This window comes from Ischnura elegans, chromosome 8, assembly GCF_921293095.1.
Source record: "Ischnura elegans chromosome 8, ioIscEleg1.1, whole genome shotgun sequence".
In the NCBI taxonomy this organism is placed as follows: Eukaryota; Metazoa; Arthropoda; class Insecta; order Odonata; family Coenagrionidae; genus Ischnura; species Ischnura elegans.
In genome coordinates, this window is record NC_060253.1 from 87,956,960 (window position 1) to 87,977,156 (window position 20,197).

General features: G+C 38.2%; 3 protein-coding genes across 8 annotated transcripts; 1 reads left to right on the forward strand and 2 right to left on the reverse strand.

Moving 5' to 3' along the window:
* Positions 1 to 312: 312 nt before the first annotated feature.
* LOC124163255 lies at positions 313 to 18,211 on the reverse strand. Of its 5 annotated transcripts, none has more exons than XM_046540031.1 (12): positions 18,127 to 18,211; positions 11,978 to 12,322; positions 11,656 to 11,897; positions 9,028 to 11,348; positions 8,246 to 8,479; positions 7,100 to 7,312; positions 6,579 to 6,782; positions 6,279 to 6,362; positions 5,678 to 5,820; positions 4,184 to 4,412; positions 2,219 to 2,440; positions 313 to 1,006 (listed from the first exon to the last, which is right to left on the reverse strand). In XM_046540031.1, the coding sequence occupies exons 2-12, from the start codon at positions 12,265 to 12,267 to the stop codon at positions 638 to 640; spliced, it is 4,551 nt and encodes a 1,516-aa protein (XP_046395987.1). In that variant the 5' UTR covers positions 12,268 to 12,322; positions 18,127 to 18,211; the 3' UTR covers positions 313 to 637. The 5 variants fall into 5 exon arrangements, with proteins under 5 accessions (XP_046395987.1, XP_046395989.1, XP_046395985.1 ...); XM_046540033.1 differs by lacking the exon at positions 18,127 to 18,211 and adding an exon at positions 15,102 to 15,205; XM_046540029.1 differs by lacking the exon at positions 18,127 to 18,211 and adding an exon at positions 12,643 to 12,786.
* LOC124163258 (trafficking protein particle complex subunit 1) lies at positions 12,845 to 13,933 on the forward strand. 2 transcript variants are annotated; one of them, XM_046540035.1, is made up of 4 exons: positions 12,845 to 13,029; positions 13,179 to 13,326; positions 13,400 to 13,609; positions 13,698 to 13,933. In XM_046540035.1, the coding sequence occupies exons 2-4, from the start codon at positions 13,228 to 13,230 to the stop codon at positions 13,812 to 13,814; spliced, it is 426 nt and encodes a 141-aa protein (XP_046395991.1). In that variant the 5' UTR covers positions 12,845 to 13,029; positions 13,179 to 13,227; the 3' UTR covers positions 13,815 to 13,933. The 2 variants fall into 2 exon arrangements, with proteins under 2 accessions (XP_046395991.1, XP_046395992.1); XM_046540036.1 differs by having other exon boundaries at positions 12,853 to 13,092.
* LOC124163256 (THUMP domain-containing protein 2-like) lies at positions 15,802 to 18,250 on the reverse strand. The gene is made up of 2 exons (XM_046540034.1): positions 17,089 to 18,250; positions 15,802 to 16,958 (listed from the first exon to the last, which is right to left on the reverse strand). The coding sequence occupies exons 1-2, from the start codon at positions 18,248 to 18,250 to the stop codon at positions 16,432 to 16,434; spliced, it is 1,689 nt and encodes a 562-aa protein (XP_046395990.1). The 3' UTR covers positions 15,802 to 16,431.
* Positions 18,251 to 20,197: the final 1,947 nt, after the last annotated feature.

Here is a 20,197-nt window from a genome sequence, read left to right on the forward strand (position 1 = left end):
ATAAAACTGGAATTTTCATCAGGGTAAGTGATTAATTATAATGAGACATACCGAATTTCTCCGAATATAGTCCCCCCCCCCCTAATTTTGAGGCTTGAGTTTCGGGAAAAAATTAAAAAAATGGGTTTGAATATAGTCCCCCCATTACTTTTACCGAGGGCATTTTTGGAAAAAAAGGGGGGACTGTATTCAGACAAATACGGTACATTTTCAGCTAGTAGGAGACCATTGACCAAACAGGCCTTGCATGAATGTTTCAAAATCCTACTCTGTAGAATAAACATTGAAAAAAGACCAGTGCAGGCTGAATGATTCAATAGATATATAAATTTATTTAATTAGTACATTTTTTGGTTCTTCATATAAACAGAGCTATAAAATGATTTTTTACATTGAATTCAATACATATACAGACTGTACTATACACTCCACCGAATACAAGGCGGATCTCACATTTCATTGCACGAAGGATATATTCACAAATCACAATAAAACACTACACATTGTCTGGAAAGGTTACATGAGGAAGACAATCAATTTGTCCTGAGTATAATAAAGACACATACACACTACACTGAATTCATTAAAGCAGGTACAGGGGTTCAGAGAAGAGGCGCTTAATCACTCAAAAAGATGTCTATTTCCAAGGTGGTTTTCTACTTCTCTGTCCTTCTAGCTCACATTTTTCACCCTCAAATAACTGACCAGATGAGCATGGTTCACTCAGCTTTAATGCCATTGGCTCCCACATTGCTTGCAGATGAGCATCTTTAGACTGTTTAATGATGAAAGTACCACCACCCTCTTTTCTCCTTGCCTTTTTTGATGCCTTATGCTCTTTCACATTCATCTTTTCACTTTCTGTGGTCTTCATGGGCTTCGTCACTTCCTTAGTTTCTACCGGTTGCCGTTGCTTCACTTCCATATTATGAATCTCCACATCTTCATCACTCTCACTTCCAATATCCATCAGGCTAACTGGTTTTCCAGGCTCACGGTCGAGCAGCTATTGGTGAGGATAAATAGAAAGAGTAATGATAATTGACTTCTTAGAATAATATTACTTCAGACCCAGAAAGAATTATGAAAAATATCTATACACTGCATTTTACTTTGTTAATGATTAGATTGGGAATCCAATATTAATTCTAAATAGTATTTTTGAAGCATTAGAGGTAATTAGGTAAGTTAATAATCAATATAGGAAATGGTTCCCAGCATCACTTCGTGTAAGGATTGTACATTCACAATGAAACAAACACTTCAAATTTTAATTATTCAATGCAAAAACGAATCCTGGTTTTGGAAACTTAAAGAGGCGTTGAAGTTGTTTCGGGTTTCCCACTGGGTAAGGCTCTCCATCTCTGCTAACGTTTTGATGGCCATATTGGTCATCGTCATCAGGGCTTGATGCTTGAAGCCCTGATGACGATAGACCACAAGGCCATCGAAACGTCGGCAGAGATGGAGAGCCTCAGCCGGTGGTAAACCCAAAACAACTTCAGAATCATCATATGCTGGGAAAGCCTCAGATCTTCCTTTCAGCTTAAAGAGGCATTTTCCACCCTAAAAATGGTGCTGAATTTCTGAAACTCACATAAGTTTTTCTATGAAATAAGTTAGGTGAACTAATGTGTTTGTTTCATCATGAATAAAAAATCTCCTAGTAATAAAAACAACCTCATTGATAGTGATGTCATTTCATACAGAATAGCAATGGCTCAAGATGGATTATGCTGGGTAAAGGAATGCATTATTTATAAGCCATTTGTACGAGTCCTTTCACTAAGCTATAGACTTTATATATAGATAACTGGCTAAGTACTGTAACATCTAATATCTTCAACACATCTTTCTTATAAGCAAATTTCTGTACCACAATGTGGAATTCATGAAACATGAACACCTAGTCCAGTAAATCTGCAGGGACACTGGCTTGAAAGAAAAATTACTTCAAGGTGTAACTTGTAGTATGCCACACCAGCAGCAGAGAGAGCAAATCATGAATACCATTAAAGTCATATCATTTCTTCACAGAATATTTCAACTTTAATTATCGCCAAACTTGAACGTGAGACTGCTTACTAATTTACATGTTAATGCCATGCTTATAAAATAATAACTTCAGGAATGAACATGTTTAAAGGTTCCATAAAATATAGCATGATCATAATCAAATTACATCTCATACCACAACACAGGTTTGAGAATCACTCACCATTTGAATGTACTTCTTCAGGTCACTATTTGGAAGTGAATGTTTACTTCCACTGCTCACAGCTTCCTTCTCCGTCTTCTCCTTGATCATGCTTGCATATCCCAAATCCTGATCTGTGTCTTTCTTAGGAACAACATCTTTCTCGGGGATAACATCTGAAGTGTCATGATAATTCAAAGAGGCCATAACATCTCTCCATGAGGTTTCTCCTGGACTTGTTTTCTACATAAAAAGGAGGGTTAAATAATGTTAACTCTTAATGGAAGTAAAACTAGTCCACCATTACATTTTGAAAACAAACCACAAAATTTTAAAATTGCTATTTTATCCTATTCATTCGTCAGCATTAATATTCACAAGCGACTTAAATGTGGCCTGCCTTCACAGCATAAAACCATCAACAATGGATTTCAAGCAGAGACATTCTGAGTAATGAGACGGACATAAATTATTTTGGTTGAAATGATAGATTATTCTCATCTGATAAGTAGTATTCATCAAATGCAATGATTTGATAAGTACAGAAAATCAGATTACATGTAATAACGAACCAATCATTCCAATAATCAATTACCACCTCAATAATTATGTGAAAGAATTAATTACTTGCAACATAAGAGATTTATTCATTTTAGAAAATTTTGATTTGGCTTATATTTATAGGGCTTTGTGCTATAACCTTATACATGTGATACATGACAAGCATGTAGCCAGAAATATGCTTCAGGGTAGCTTGGGTGGAATGCACATGATCTGTACTGACATTTTGTTTTCAATTTGCACATTGAAAAGCCGTACATTTCATTAATAGCCACATAGATGTCTCGTTTGCACAATTCTGGAAATTAAATTCGTTGTTGGCTATGTATGGGCAAACACTGTGAAAATAGCTACATTTAAAAACTGGAATATCTGAGGATAGGTGTCCTTAAGCTAGTGGTCTCCTCAGCAGATATATTGTGGGTAGTCACCACAACGGCAAAACATTTCAGGGGTCGGGAGAGGAGTTAAGCCCCAAAAGCCCTCCCCAGCTACATGCTTGATATGTAGTTACAAGTGTCCTCAGTGAATCTCAATGTCAGAGCAAGAAGGTATCAAAGACAGAATAATAGAAAAGAAGTATGTATTGTCAGATTGTGAGGCATTCAAGTTGTCCATGTATTTCATATGATTTGCATCACATCAGGATTCCAAAGAGTATGGAATGGAGATATTTTTCAAAGCCAACAAGAAGTGATATTCAAATAAGAAAGAGTGGGAGAGTGAAGATCGGAATATAGTTCTGACATGTTGAGTAGAACAGATGAACATACTTCATTACCTTGCAGTGATGCTTGTATGAAAATCAGAATAACCTTTGTCACTAAATTTGAAATATCATGATTGAAATAATTTACGTTTCCACTCATAAATTAACTCATGAGAGATATCTATGTTTACAGTATAATATTTTGCCATCCTTGTTGTGGAGTCTTCAGTCACATTGAAGCTTTACTGTCCACAATACATACATTCTGCACTCATTTGTTACCATAACCAAGAAAAGTTTCTAGAGTTTTAATGGAGCACCTCATTTTCTACTAGGAAAAGTATCCATTCAGGTTACAAGCTCAAATAAAAATATCATTATGAGGGAAATTTATTCCTTAATGATACTATTCTACATATCTCTAAAATAGCTGTGAAGATTTCTTGGAGCTCACACCGGGTAAGGTCCTCCATATCTCGTTTCGATGTGCAACTTGTGCATCATCCTCAGGGATTCAGGAATCCAATCCCTGGATTGGATGAAAATGTCCAAAGGAGATATGGAGGACCTTACCCGGTGTGAAACCCAAAAAATCTTCGGCATCATTATCCGCTGGGAAAAAAACAAACATTACATCAATCTCTACAATGATTTGATATTCGTTATTATGATTTTTCACAATGAAAATCTGGAACAATTAATAAATTTAAACTCACCTTCTCGGGTTTTTTTGGAGGACTTGAAAAGGATTTGTTCTCAACACCCTCATTTCCGAATGCTATGAAGCGTGACATCTCTTTCAATTGTGATTGCATTCCCTTGGTTAGCTGGTTCCTCCATGCCCTCAGTTTCTCCGCCTCACTGACAGCCCTCTTCAGCCGCAGGCTCCAAAGAGAAAGCTCCTCCTCATGTTTTTGCTCGAGAAGGCTCACCTCCTGAGAGTGCCTGGTATATTCAAAGTGCAACAAAGAATTATCATGGTTACAATATAAAGTAAAACTGTCAAAATGAGCTTGTCCACCATTGTTTTTAATTGCCAATTGTAATAGAGTTTGAAAAACAAAGATGTAATGATGACACGATGAGCGAGGTTGAACAGAATTATAACTTTATTAACAATTGTTATAAATACCATTTACTTCATTGATGCGCCAAACATGAAACTCTTTTGATACCATGCCAACATAGACTTCATGCTGTCGCACTGTGGCACAAGCTCTCACACATTACATATTCCGTTTTTTAAATACAATAGTAACAAAGGAAGGAAACATATTTTAGGAAAAATATCTCTGTCCCACGGAACACATATTTTGAACAAGGAATAATAAACTCCCGAAAACTGAATAAAAATTTATAAGAACAAGAACAAAAGATGATTTTTTAATCTGAAAGATGTAAAAATATGTAGTCTGATGTTGGTGAGAGGCTATCCTATTTTGATAAATAAAGCATGAGAAACATCATATCCATGGACAGTATTTGGTAAGAATTTTGCCCAGAGAAAACTACAAAAGGGTAAATAAGGTTTGTTATTCCATCATGACCATGGAAAGAAATTTTCCCTTATAACTTAAGAATAATACAACAAAATTTTTGATGGCTCATAACAATCTCTATAATATTGACATCCCAATGATGCATTAAGCGTCCGTGCAATTTTTACGCATTACAGAAGATTCCAAAATCATACTGTGGTGTTTCGCTTCTCAATTTTGGCTTAACCCTCATTTGGAGTTGCATTGAAATTTTGAAACTTTGAAGGCATTTAAGGACCCCTTATAATTCCCACCTTAAAATTTTTGTTTCAGAAAATGCCTCATAGAAACTGAAATATTTTCAAAACTTAAGCACCAATATCCACTCTAAAGGTACTGAATCTATAATAAACTATCAAAATGCATCATCACTTCAATGCAGAGAAAGTTTTACTTATCAATTTGGACAGCCTTCAATATTTCAATACCATCGCAGATAGAATCCAGCAATGAATAACACAATGGCACCAAGAGATACCATATTCATTTTTTATAAAACCATGAGACATAAACTCAATCTTACTAAAATCTCATTTCAGTATTTGCATAGAACAGGATTCTATTTGTCCAATACATCAAGTTTTAAAATAAAATACTCTGCTGTAGTTTCAAACCTCACCATTCCTGTAAAATAAGCTACTAGAGTGACTTCTGAAAAAGAATACAACTTACTTTTGACTAAGAAGTTTCAGCCTTTCTTCACCCTGTCTCTTAGCTAACTCCTCTCTCATTTCTGTCTCCTTCCTCAGAGAAAGAACAATTGAGTCCAATTGTCCCTGAAGTTCTTTAACCTTTGATTTAACCACTTCCTCCACCTAAAAACATATTTCAAAATCCATCACTTTTACCCGATTACAATCATGTATACACACAGACATACTAGTACACAAATAATAATAATTACTAAATAAAATACATATAATAAATAACCCTCTTCCACAACAATCCAGTTAGGTGAGTCCTTTCCAATGAAAAAGAAGTTGATAACATAATGAATTTGGAAAAATACTAGAATGGACACCACTTATATTTCATCAATGGCAATACATTGATACATTCGCATGGCTAAAGTCAACATAGATAAAATATACACAAGCCTACACATACATGTACAGGAAAAGCTCATCAGAACTCATAATTTTCCATATGATTATCATAGCATCAAGAAAATCAGCAAATACTTCCTCACTTATTCTTATAATAATAATAAAAAAAATAATGCTACAGAATGATTAATTTGCCTAAGAAAGTACTAACTAAACAATAAACTTGCCTGAGTCTGATAATATTCCTTTAAATTTACTCTCTCCTTTTCCAATTCTTGCTGGGCAGCCATTCGCTCTTCACATGCTTTTTTCTGTTTAAAATAAAAGTCATGGAAACAGTTAAATGTTTGCGATATAGACCATACTTTCACATTTATACACGCATGCCTAGAGTTCACTTTTAAAAGATGCAGCCATCAAAGATGGAGTATTTTTTGGGTCCATTAAATCTTTCCATTTCAGTAGTTGCATCCCTAGAAAAAAGGAATAGCATTCCAGGAATGAAAAAATTCAAAGTTATCACTCACCTCACTCAGCCGTGCATGATCAGTGGCAACCTCAGCATCGGCCAGGCGAGTCTCTAAAGTGGCAATGCGACCCATGCAATCTTTCAATTTCCCTTGCACTGTTTCCAACTCTTGCTTCATCATGCTTTTTTCAGCTTCTAAGCCATTGGCCCTCTGGGTAGATTCATCCAATTTCGTCATGGCATCTTTCACTTTTTCCTCAGCCTTGGCACATAAAAGAGTTGAAGATGAATCATATAATTGAAAATTAGATGGCAAATATATGTTTTTATCGAAGACAGTCAATAAGTTGACATAACTATGAAAAATAAAGAAGTTCCCCAACTATTGTACAATTCAGATCCCCATGACCGCAAACTATAAGAGAATCCATCTGTTAGTAGCAATATTGATCATCATATTTGTGTTTCTCTTGGCCACTTGAAAATTGCACTCCGTTGTTTTTTTAATAAAATTTGCCCTCAATTCTCTTTCAACCTTAAAAAAAAAGGTCACAATATGTTATGAAAAAACTTCCTTACCTTTGCAGCTGCATCTTGGGCCCTGGCCTCTTTCAAAACTGCACTTTCACATTCTTTCCTGGTGGTAGTTACTTCTTTTGTGGCTGCTTCTAGCATCCCACTCAAGCGGGCTGTGACATCAGCCATTTCACGTTGCCCCTTTCGAAGTTCCTCACGTAGAGTTGAGCTTTCGGCCCCGAGACGCACCATCTCTGCCTCGAGTTGCTTTTGCCGCTGAGGAGAAAACCCAGACAACCAAATTTAATGAAGTAGCATTTTGCATAAGACCAGTAGTACTATTTTTATACAAAAATCACAGAAACCAGCTCATTTCCATTAATTGCAGACAAACTATCAAATTTTGAGGCCATGGTTATAATATTGATAAATAACAAAAACCAAACTTCAGGAACCAAGGCAAATAAGCTTGATGCAAAAATTTAGTACCCTTGTTACTTTTCAATGAATTAAGTTTGGAAAGGCCAAGTACATAAAATATGGTACGGATTTCTACAGAATAACCTCTACCATCAAAATAATTTATTGTGCATGAAACAGGGTTGTAGGCTTTCCCAGCAATCTGATTGCAGGAATTCCTCTCGGGTTTCCCCTGGGTCAGGTTTTCATTAGCAGACATTTCGATGCTTGACTCGTGCAGTATAATAAGGGCAGATATGTGATGAAAAGTTAAAATGAGTCGTGAAAAGAAAAGAAAAAACTGTGGTATGAAAACACATTTTCCCTGCAGAAGATGAGCAAGTTTAGTATGGAAATGTAGGCATATGGAAAACCTGAACCAGTGGAGAACTCAGGAAGAATTTTTACATTTAGAAAAGGCCTGCTTACAAGATACAGTAACACGTATGAGTTAATGTGTGTTTGAATGAACAATTTTTGTGGACCGGAATGGAGCAAGTACAAATGCATGAACCGAATCAAAACAGCTTCTATTATCTGTACATCTATGTATTCACACAAGTTGGATGGTTACACAGTGAATTTTCGTGTTCATTCACGCATTTGTACACTTAGACATTAACTCTTACGGGTTAATGTATCCTGTAAACAGGCCTTAAGAGTCATACGATAATGAGCCAGCAAACTACTTTTTTTTAAGTTTTAAAAACTGCTTACAAATGACCCCTGTGGTTAAAATATTTCACCAACCTGATCTCTAAATGCAATTTCAGCATCCACCCTATCCCTGTAACGATCAACTTCGTCCTCCAAGGATTTGCGTGCCTCAGCTTCACGTTTCCAACCACTAACAGCTTCTTCCCAAGCTTCACGGAATTTACCCAAAGCCACATCCTTTGCCTTGCCCAATCCTTGGCAAACGGCCAAACGCTCCTGGGACTCCAATGCTCGGCGGCCAACCTCTTCAATGACTCGCTCACAATGCTACGAGTAGAAAAAACAGTGTATGCTAAAATAAATTTACTTGGGCACAATAAAGGAAGGATTTCCGCAGAATACCGTAGCTTGAACTATCTTCAATAAGTTTGTTAAAAATTGAAATATGATTGCAGAAGTCCACACTGTACCTCACTAAGAGTAACTTACAGAGACACATTCTAGCAATGGTTTCATGAGTGAGTTTTAATGAATACTAAATAAATTACAAAATCATTCGAAAATAGGTAGTTCAACAGACCCATTATCAAAAGAGAGATACCTTAAGATGCTTTTCAGTCGGTCACCAGTAATACATCAATCACTCTGATTTGTCCAATAAATAACAGCATTCCATTGCTTGTGAATTAAACACTCATTGCATAAATTATTTATTTTCCCAACTAGTTTCAACACATAACTGCCATTATTGACAGATTTCTGCTTTGGGATACAACTAAGTGATTAATTAACAAGGGGATGTTAACTGACTGTTGCAATGGACTCTTTCTGTCATGCAAATGACTAAAGGAAACTTTAATGAGGTGCACACTAACCTCCCGCCGAAATCTTTCCTCTTCTAACTTTCTTCTAAGGGTGATTATCTCCTCAGCAGCGGTTAACCCAGGAGTAAGAGGAGGATCCCACATGTCTGATTCACCAAGGAATCGGCGACCAGCACCAGAGGGATCCCAAGGAAAGCTCTGAGCTCCATCATCATGGAAACCTGAGTCTTTGAATCTTCTACCCCTAGACTGACCCAGATAATCATCCAAGCTTTTGTGGCCACCGTCCTGGGTTGCCCATTTTCTTCTGCTTTCATTCCAAGCACCTCTACCATTCCGACCAATCCCATTACCTTTGTTCCACCAATGACCTTGACTCTTCCCCACACTACTTCCATCATTTTTCAATTGCCTGCCGCCTCTGCTCCCTTCCCAACCAAAACCATCATTCTCCCCAGCCTTGCGCCTTTTTCTCTGCCTTCCCTCTCCTCCAACAACCATCACTGGCCCCATTGGCTTGGGGAGGGTGAGGTCTTCTTGGTCAGAGGTGCCATCAGCAATTTCCTCACCCTTCTCCTGAGGATTAACTCGGACATCCTCATCAACTGAGGCATGTCTTGAGGCATTGTCCCTTGGTAATTGAGAGTGCAACTCCGGCTCTTTAGATTTCATCTTTTCTAGCTGTATCTGCCGTCTGGCATCCCGGCCAGAGTTTTCTTGGTTTTCTACGAGAGACTGGGGAGAGTACAGGTATTTCTGAGGAGCAAGGCTGGGACCACGTGGGACAGGGACATTCTGCATTGGTTGTGATACATGTGCCCCAGGGTTCATGCCAATATTGGCACTGTTACCCTGGCCCTGAATTTGACTTATGCCAGTTGCTTCCACATCAGAATGGGTTTTCGGCCTAACTTCCCTGCTAGCATTCCCAGAACATATCTGGGGACAATCAGGTGTTTTCCTATTACTGGGTGGTTTTTCATAAGACTCCAATACCCTGGTTTTAATGCCCTGAGCAACGGCTGTCTGGGCATCTAAGGACGCAGGATTGGAACAACCAAGGAGACTCATGTTCTTTTTGGTGAAAGGAGGTTCCTCCACTGGTTCCCGATATTTCTCAGGATTTGCAAACATTTCTCTGACACCCAGTCCAAGATCTGGAACTGATCCTAAGGTATCTCCTAAACGAGTGATATTTTTTGAGGTGAGAGGTCCAGAGCTGATGAAACTATCATCATTGGAATCCACACCTAGATATTTTCCCCGTGTGTGGCCCCCAGAGGACTTCCCATGTCCACCAGTGAGGGATTCATCAGATTTTGAACGGTAAATTGGAGGTCCATCCTTCGCCATCAATCCCTCAATCCGTTCTCTTTCTGCAGAGAATTTTGCAGCAATCCCTTGAAAATCTTCCATTTTGTCTGTAGGCTGACTCTTTTTTGGTGCACCATCTACAACAATTTTTACAGGAGATGAGTTAGACTGTTTGGGGGAGCCTCCACTTTTCCCTTCCATCACCCACCCTTCCCGTCTCTGGACTTCTTCCTGCACGAGTCCTTTCTTGCAAATGCTCAAGTCTTCTTTCACATCTGTCTCCCCAATGGAAGAGTCCACTTTTGAGTCGTTTCCTTGCCCTTCATCCCTGCGATTCAGCAACTGTGCCTTTCCTCTTCTCATACTCCTCTCCATCTCGATCTGAGTCTTATGCATGTCCTCCAGCAGCCTTTCAACCTCAGACAAGCTGAAGCCTCCATCCGGACCTCCTGCCAAAGAGGTGCCACTCTCTTTCGTCATATTCAGAGAACCCTGAAAACCAGAGGTTCCAAGCCCAAGGGATGAGAGTGAAGGCAGAATGGCAGACACTCCAAGTGTACCATCCAAATTGCTCAGATTCATGTTGAATGATTCATCTCCCTCAGTACCAAGGGACTGATTTGACCTTTCCTCCCCACTCGTCCTCCGGTCAACCCAATCTGATCCACTTTCTCTAACAACAGAGTTCTTTTCTCCACCCTTCTTCCTCAGAGATTGCTCCTCCCTGTTACCGAAGTCCAGCTGTGCAAATCTTCCATTCTCCAAGAAAAGTGGTGTGGCTGTAGAACTTCTCCCTCTAACTTCATTTGTAGTCCTCTGCTTGGAATTTCTTTCCATTTCATTACTGAATCTGCTGGTGGTATCTTCCATGTTTGGAGTGGGTTGACCAAGCTCCCTATACAAGGACCTTGGTCTGAAGCTCATTGACTCGGGATAACCCCCTAACTTTTTCTGTAGTCGATGAGAGGAGGGAGTTGGGGGCAAAGATGATGACCTTCTCTCCCTAGTGTCTGCTTCTCCTTCTTCATCACTACTGCCATCTTTTTCCTGATATGGGGCTGGAATTTAATGAATCTGGAGGTATTATAGAGTATAGATTATAAGAAAAGATCAATTGAACATAGAAAAGTAAATATGGAAAAGCACACTTCTTTAATACTCGTGTAAAAAAAAAACAAATCGATTATGTTAACTACAAAATGAAATTTACATATCATATGACGCCAAAACCTCATTAAGAAGGATTAATTAAAAATTAAAGGATTAATGCTCTGATTGAAATGGAATTGCGATTAGACAAGAAATGTACACTAACTGAAATCATTCATACATGGAGAAAGATTCAATGTTTTAATAATATTATACCTCTTGCCAAAGTTGCACCATCTATTCTTCCACTAGAACACCTTGCTATTTGAGAGAAATGGAACTGGCTATCTCGGCCACTAGGTCCCCAGCTTTGAGTATGTGGGCCAACCTTTCGTTGCAATACACTTTGAGGATCTCTAACCGAAGCTTGGATTAATTCCTGAACATTCGTAGATCTTCTTTCTGAGACTTTGTCCATTGAATCGGGCGGGCGATACTTAGTGCTTCCTGATCCAATGCTAAAAATAAAGCGTTATGAAAGTAAAAGGCAAAAGGTAGAAATAAAAATGGTCGTCAACCTAAGTGGAAACAAACATACCTGTCCAGGTCAAACCAATTCGATGATCGATCACCATCCATGGAGTCAGCGGAGCGTTGACTTTCAATGAAGTTAAGTCTTTCGTCAATGACTTTGAGCTTGGAAGTGATCTCTTCCAAGGATTTTCTAGCCAGTTCTTCAGTGAGAGGTCTTCCTTTTTTATATGATAATTTAGGAGCAGGTGGAGGAGAAAGAGTAGATGGTGAAGATGCAGGAGATGGTGACGGAGCTACGAAGAAAAAATCTGGAGGGATAAGAAGTAACAAGTCCGTGTCATCTGAATCACTCATTGCAGGAATGAACCTCCATCCGGTAAGGTACGGCTACTTTGGGACATTTCAGAGCCTAAATTAATGAAAAAAACATTCGACGAATAAATGCACGATTCTAAAGTGAGTGCCCTCATGATGACTATCACTAATATTAACAACATGCAGCAAGTAGTCCACAGAACAAAGATGACAGTATTTCACTGACAATGAATATGAGTTATCAGATTGCGAATGAAATAAAATATACACTTATGCATTAAAAATTGAATACGTAAAAATTAGAAATACAGTAGGAAAGAAAAAAATCGATTCACAGCTATGCACCAACCATGTAAACACAAACAGTGGGCGTAGTTGTGGTCGTTTACGAATTTAAACATGAATTAAAAGTACCTTCATTCCTCTCTATAGCTACGAATAAGTAATTTCATACATTCAGGATTCGTTATTTTATAATTGTACCGGTTTGAGTGAATTCTCAACAGGATTTACTTAGAGCATTTGCTCCCAAATTCAAACTATTAACGAAAGCGAAGCGAGCAATCTCCAAAGGAAGCGGATACTGCGCAACCAGCACAATCTGCAGAAGTGGGTTGAGGTTATTTTTGTGGCGGTCGGAACAGTGAATATCCTGTTTTAGATGTTATTTAAATTTGTATCCTGATTGATATCGCGCCAGATTTTTAAGCTTGATTTTCGAGCATTTTTCTTGCCTTTCATTGTACTACTGTGTGGAAACTAAAACGGCTATTTAGGCTGCACCTCGTTTTCTTCACTTAGGTACGTGTTTGTATTACTCTATTCAAGTATTCCTATAAATTCTGTCTCATCTCTTTTAAGAAGGGATGGAAAATTGTTAAGTGTGTTTAGAAAATTACACCTTAACGTGGTGTAACTGTTTTATTGGAAGAAACACTTAAATTATTCAGTGTATGGGGAGGCTGAAGAGACGTCAACTGTGGACATTAACTCATCGTAATGACGATCCACAACCTTTATATTTTTGATCGAAATGGAACCCTCATGTATTATACGGAATGGAACCGCTTGAAGTCTTCTGGCATCACTCGTGAAGAGGCATGTAAAATTTCTTGGGCTCAATCATCCTCTTATGAGTAGTGATTTTTCAAAACCCTTTTTTCTCTTGCAGGAAGCCAAGTTAATGTATGGCATGCTCTTTTCGATAAAGTCCTTCGTTGGAAAAATATCTCCTTTGGACGTGAAAGAAGGATTTCTTTATTACAAAACAAGCAAGTACGCTCTGCATTATTTTGAAACACCGTCTGGGTTAAAATTTGTGTTAAATACCGATACTAACGCCCAAAACGTCAGAGAATTACTGAGAGACATATATCGCCAGGTGAGTGATGCCGTTTTACTTAGTTCAGTGTGAAATTTGCTTAATATGTCGGAAATAAATAGCTGTCTTAATAATCTCTCCTTTCAAGGTGTACGTGGAATACGTTGTAAAGAACCCTGTGTGCAACTTAAATGAGCCAATCAAAAGTGAACTTTTCAAAAATAAGTTGGATGCATTAGTGAAAGACTCTATGATTTATAAGTAGTATTTTCTCCGCCGTGTCTGCAATTTATGTATGTATATAATATACATTCCATTGAGGTTCGTTATTTATTTGTAGTCAACAAGATTATTTTTACTTAATATAACAGCTTTTGAAGTTAATTATATATGTTTCCATTTACAACCTATCACCATATAGTATGTCATATAATGGTTAATGCTGATGAAGGTGCCCCCTCGTCACCAGAAAACATTATTTTCCTGAGTGGACTTGACGAAATTGAATGATTGGTAGTGGGCGTGTCTACATTCATCAATGGTTCTACTTAACCTGCATCCATTTTGCTAATCATGGCACAGCGATCCAATGGGCGTATTTATCTTGCCACTGGGCACAATATGGCCAATATCTAACGTAATTTGTAATCCTCCACAAAATCAAATCCAGCCTTGGTTTAATTGTTATCATGCTTGAGACTTTCATATGGTTTTCATGCGTGAAATTATATTTTAAGAAATTTATGGGGGATTAATCACAGTAGTAATTTTTGACCTGCTTTTAGAATGACAAATGAGCAGTGAGTAGAGTTGACTTGATTTTCAGGTGCTGTAATCAGGGTTGATCTTGCATTATTATTTTCAAATATCTTGGGAATCGGATTGTGAGCCTAATATGTTTGGGTTTTAAGGAAATTATGGGAGAAGTTCACAATTAGGTCACTCAACTGCATCGTACATAGTTGGTTCTGCATAATACACGGTTCCCAACCATCAGTTCAATCACTGGCAAAAATTTCTTGCCAGCCCTCAACATGTTTGAAAAAAATTTGTCGATTTTTATAGCAAATGTAGATGACGTTCATCTGTGTTTTCTGTCGGGTGATGTTGTCAAATGGAACTAATGTTTACATTCACTTGATCAAAAAATCTTCTTAGTCTTTAAAACCTGATAATTGCTAAACTATAAAAGGCCTGGCTACACGATACATTAACACGTACAGGTTAATGTCTAAATGTATGAACGCCAAAATGCACTGTGTAACCACCGAACTTGTGCAAATGCATGCACAGAAAATAGAACCTGTTCTAATTTGGTTCATGCATTTGTAGATGTTCTGTTCTAGTCCACCAACATCATTCATGCAAACGTATATTAACTTGTACGTGGTAATGTACCGTGTAACCAGGCCTAAATGCAAACATCAGCAGATCATTTTCAATAGTTACTTCTGCTTATTTTTTTAATTCAACATATTTTAAACTGGCACCTATGACAAAGAGTGGGATTTTAAGGTGGCAAATAAAAGCAAACCTGTAGAAAGAATGGTACTTGACAACATGGGCGCTGACTGGGAGATTGAATTATATATCTCTCCTTGGAATGTTCAGGTTACTAATTATGGTCCACTTCCATCAAGCTCTAAGACTTATTTTTAGAGAATCGAAATTAGCTAAAAGCAAAAGAGAAAACAGTTCTGTTTTGCGTTAACCTAAGCTTATATTTACCAACACATATTTAAGATTTGATCATTGGGAACCTAAATGATTATCTGGCAGTCTAGAGTGGACCTGATGATGAAGTGTTCCCACCACGCAACAGATGTCAGTTGGGAAGACAAAATTGAAGAAGTGGGTTTGCATAGGTAGAAAAGGAATGTAGCCAGGGGATACCAAGGCAACTTGGTGCCTTGGACTTACTAATTGGGAGCCACCCTTGAATACAAGGCTCAATTTTGGTGTCCCCTCCTTTACGGTGCCCATGGTGCTCACTGAGTTAGACCCCCCTCGGTATGCTAGTGAATACAGCAGTTTGTGATGAACATGATGACTCATTCGAGAGCGATACTTGGATTGTAGCTGATGGTTTGGGTCTTTTGGGACTGGCATGGTGAATCTCAGGAAAGGCAAAAATTGAGGGCAGGTGTATTGATGATACGTATGAAAAAGACCAAAATATACTGTGAACAGGAAAAAAGACATTGTGATGGAGACAAGGATCATTGTCTAGTAGAAACTAAAAATAATTCCCATTTAACTTTCATTCATATAATCAGCACATGAAATTAATTTTTTACAAAATTTATAAAAATGTTAATTACAGTCAACTATAATATCAGAGCACATTCATAGGTAGTGAAGTAAATGTTTGGTTGTTTACCCTTATCACACTTTATCAGCAGTAAAACTTGTATTTAAAGTGACTACAAAATTTTCTGCACTTCATTTTACTAAATTATTTAAAGCTTACAGTTCTGACAGGGGTTAAAGATCTTTCCAGCCATTCTCCCTCCAGCCCAAGGCACTAATGCTGATCTGATATGCAAGTATTAGGTAACTCGATAATGATTTTTAGATTCTGGGGTGATTGCGATACATATCATGAAATATAAAAATTGCTAGTAGGGGAAAATATTCACGGATAGTCTTGCATTAATGGCTGCAAATGTTATTGTGGGCTAAGACTCAACTGCACTAGCTTTCTATTCTGCAGTTGAAGTGAAATCTAAAAAGTTTCTCTAATTCAACTTTGGCATTAAAGTCTCTCATCATATGGAAATCTAATCAGACCCTCTGGTAAACAAAAAAGGATTTGCATCTCTAGAACCCTGCCTCACGACTGAAGTTGCATTAAGTTTTTTTTTAACAATTAAGGAAGACTTTTAAGTGTCAAATACACAAATGACAGCATCTAGAACACCTAGTTTAACTCTATACTCATCCACACATAACCAACCTTTTCTCTTTGACTTCAAAAGATCAGTATCTTCCTTTTCAAGAGTGATGTTCTTTGGTCTTGATATTGAATCTGAATGATGAGACTGACAAGCAGAGGTGCACTTTGCACCAAGACTTAATTGCTGATTGGGTGAGCAACATTCAGTTGGTATATGAGAAGAAGTTACCCAGCAGACGGATTCAAGAAGGCATGCCTTGAGTTTTTCACTGATTATAAGTACAACTCTTCCACCTTTCACCAATACACGATCCATTTCAAGAATTATTTGAGGGAACATGTTTCTTGCATCTTCAATAGTGTCTACTATTTCACTGGTTTTATCAGTTCCATAAACATTTGTTTCCTCTCCATTAGAATACTTCCTTTTTAAACCCTTCAAGTGATTACATGGGCGCACATCACTCATGATGGCATCAATCTCTTGGGAAGCATTCTCATCTGGTTGATCATCTGTGAATAGTAAAATTTTGCATAGAATCAGTCTCCAATGTGCCTATGCATTAAAAAAATACTGTGACTCACTTAAACTTAATGAGACTTGACCAATGGCTATCAATAATCATCTAAGGTTTCTCCTCACCAACTTTTCTTGGTGTCCTGTGAATCTCTCTCTTCATGTCGATGTCAAGACACTTCTCTACATTGGAGGAAGAAGTGTCCTGAGTGGAGGTACTTGCAGAGGTTTCAACATCAGAAACTACATTCATATCTCTTCTTAAAATGTTTTTCAAATGCAGCGGCCAAGGCTTGCATGTGTGCTTCAATCCAAAGGGCAGGTCGCTCACAATGCAATGAACGGAATTATTTGGGAGCGGCAGAGCTCTAGCATCAGCCAAGAACAACTGTGATAAATAGGGTTTCGAACCTCTGGCCGGAGTACTTTTGCGCCTGGTTATCCTCATTTCTTCGGCTTTTATGATAGTTTTTGCAGCTTTGCTGATTTGACTGGTGTCTGCATCACTGCCTAGTAATATCAATCTTTCTGATGTGTCACCGCATGCAATGGCTTCAGCTAAAATCATACCCGAGCCACACATGGGATCTAGAAGAATAATCGGGTCATTCACAGAGTTTGGTACATTTTTAAATGCTAAGCCTAACATTGCGGCACACAACGTCGGCCGAAGGACCACTTGTCCTGGAATACCACTAAGGTATGACCTTTTGGATAATGGCTCGTTAAAAAGACAACATGCAATACCGACTGTTAGCATGTCCCCATCTGCGTGGACTAATACTTCAAGCTTTGGACAGCGCAACTCAGGAATCCATTTAGGATGCATGTTAAGCAATGACCCTGCCATTATTTTTCCAAGGAAGAATGACGGGAAAGCATGTTTCACCTTACCTGAACTCTTACAAGAAACTCGAAACTTTAATGCTTCACTGCATTCATCAGTACGTAAAATTCTGTAGAACTCTTTCCATTTATTTAAGCACCGTTGCCATTTTTTGGCACTTTCACCTTCCACAATAGCCCTAAAATGAGTGATTGCATCCCTTTTCGAGCGATTTAGCAAGAACTGAGGCTCTCTATGAATCAAAATAAAGAGTCTTTCGGCAGTTTTTACCGATAATAATTCATCTGGCGAGAGACTAGAAGAAAAGCACACCTTACCGGATGTAATTAGTTGAATTGTGCTCGAGCCGTGTATCAGTATTTCACTAGCCACAAAAGTCTCCAATCCACCACCAGCTGTGTAGAAATACTCAAATTCGATGCCTTCTTGTGGGTCATTCATTTCTTTAACCTGTGACTTCCACAATACGTACACATCAAAGTATCATTCTTTAAAGTTAATATAATATAGCTAGCGCAGCAAAAGTTCCTGGTTAAATAAGCTTTCTCACATATATATTTTCCATGCTTGCTTATGTTTGTCAATTAATTGAGTTAACTAAAACCCAACTCAAAGTCTCGAATGTTTGTAAACAACACCAACACGCATCCGCGATGTTCAGTTGTCCGTCCTAGCGGCTACAAAGTCGATTAATATCGCCAGTATGAGTCGAAATATCGAACATAAACAAAAATAGCGCGAATATCTATTGCTCGTATCGGTGGTTATTTAAGCCTGACGTCGAATTTCATGTGAGTTCGTGTTCTTTATATGTAATTAGTGGCTACTTAAATGTGCGGAAAAAAGTTCTTATCCAATATCCACTCCTTTCGAGTGAAATTACTGGGTAGAATAGATATGAAAACTGGCCGTGGTGAATTTGTAGTGCTCGACCATGAAATAAGATCTTCATATATCTTTACCGACAGTGCTTGCTTGATTTGAATGCCTGGTTTGTTCATTACAGTTTACGAGCGATTTATTGGATGAAGCATTGCTTATATAGTTGATTCTTTTTTGTTTAGCTATATTGCTGATCACTGAAGAGACTTGTCATCGATGTTTTCATCACGTCGCAGAATTCCACCCTCAGATTTCCGAGATTTCCACCCACCGTGTGAAAATTATGTATCCTAAGAAGGAGTTGCAATCGTTGAACTTCAATTAGGCCTCAAGGAATGTCTTTGCCCCGCAGATGGCGAAGTTGCTTCTTTAACCTCGAAAGGATCGACGACAAGAAAAATGTGGGGCCTAATTATCTTTTCGGTGAGTCTTTGACGTAATTAAACTTCGAAATAATTAGTATAGCCGCCTTTTAATCTCAATCAATAATATTTTTGATTTTTGCGAGCAAAAGTTTTGAGAGGATACCTCATACGCAATCATTAAGTTTGTGCCGGAGAAGGAATTGAGGACCCTATTCGCTCAAAAAAATTGCAGTACCTATCCTGCATTACCAATATTTCTTGGATGCATCATAGTAGGGCATGTGCCCCTATAAAAATGAGTTGCCGATGCTGATTCATGCGGACATGGGCGTACCCAGCGCGGGGCAGCCGCCCCCCCCCCCCCCCCCCCGAAGCAAAATCGCAAATGTCTTAAAGGAAAATAATTTTTTTTTTCTAGCAAATAATTTTAAACCTGCTAAAGAGCTGTTATCAGTTTCCTTAAAATGTTGATTTCATTCACCTTTTCCATGCTTAAATCATACCTACAACTTAAGCAACCATGGCTTGCCCCCTAGTTTTGATCCTGGGTACGTCCTTGCATGCGAATCTGATGGACGGGACCTGAATGATGCTTGGACCTAAAATATCTAATTAGTACACCATTGATTTGTGAAGTATATGTTGTTGATAACGAATGAAAATTTATTGCCGTCTTGTGTTCAGTTCAAAACTGAATTTATTAAATTAAAACCGGAGTAAGTTCTCTCTTACCGCTTCATTGTAATTTGAATCTTATAACTGTTTTTGATAGACTTTTTGTTACCCAATTCCATTCAAAAGTGAGCAATTAATTCAATTATTCCGGCGACCTTTATCAGTATTTTCTATTTGCCTGGAACGTAAATACATGGTATGAAAATTGCTATTTACTTACCCACGTCTAGTAATCTCTGGTTGCTCCTTTATTTTCTCGTCCATTTAAATCTGAAAGAAATGCACTTTTCGCCGCAAGGGCTACCGGTTTTAGCGCCGCGTACATGCATAAAAAAACGCGCTGGTCCTGCTTGGCCTCGTCAGGAACTGGACGGGAAATCCCTTCCCAAAACAGCCCGTCCAAAGAACTACAAAATTGATCGCCCAGTAAGTGTGAATAGTGGATCTGCTGATATAAGGATCCTCC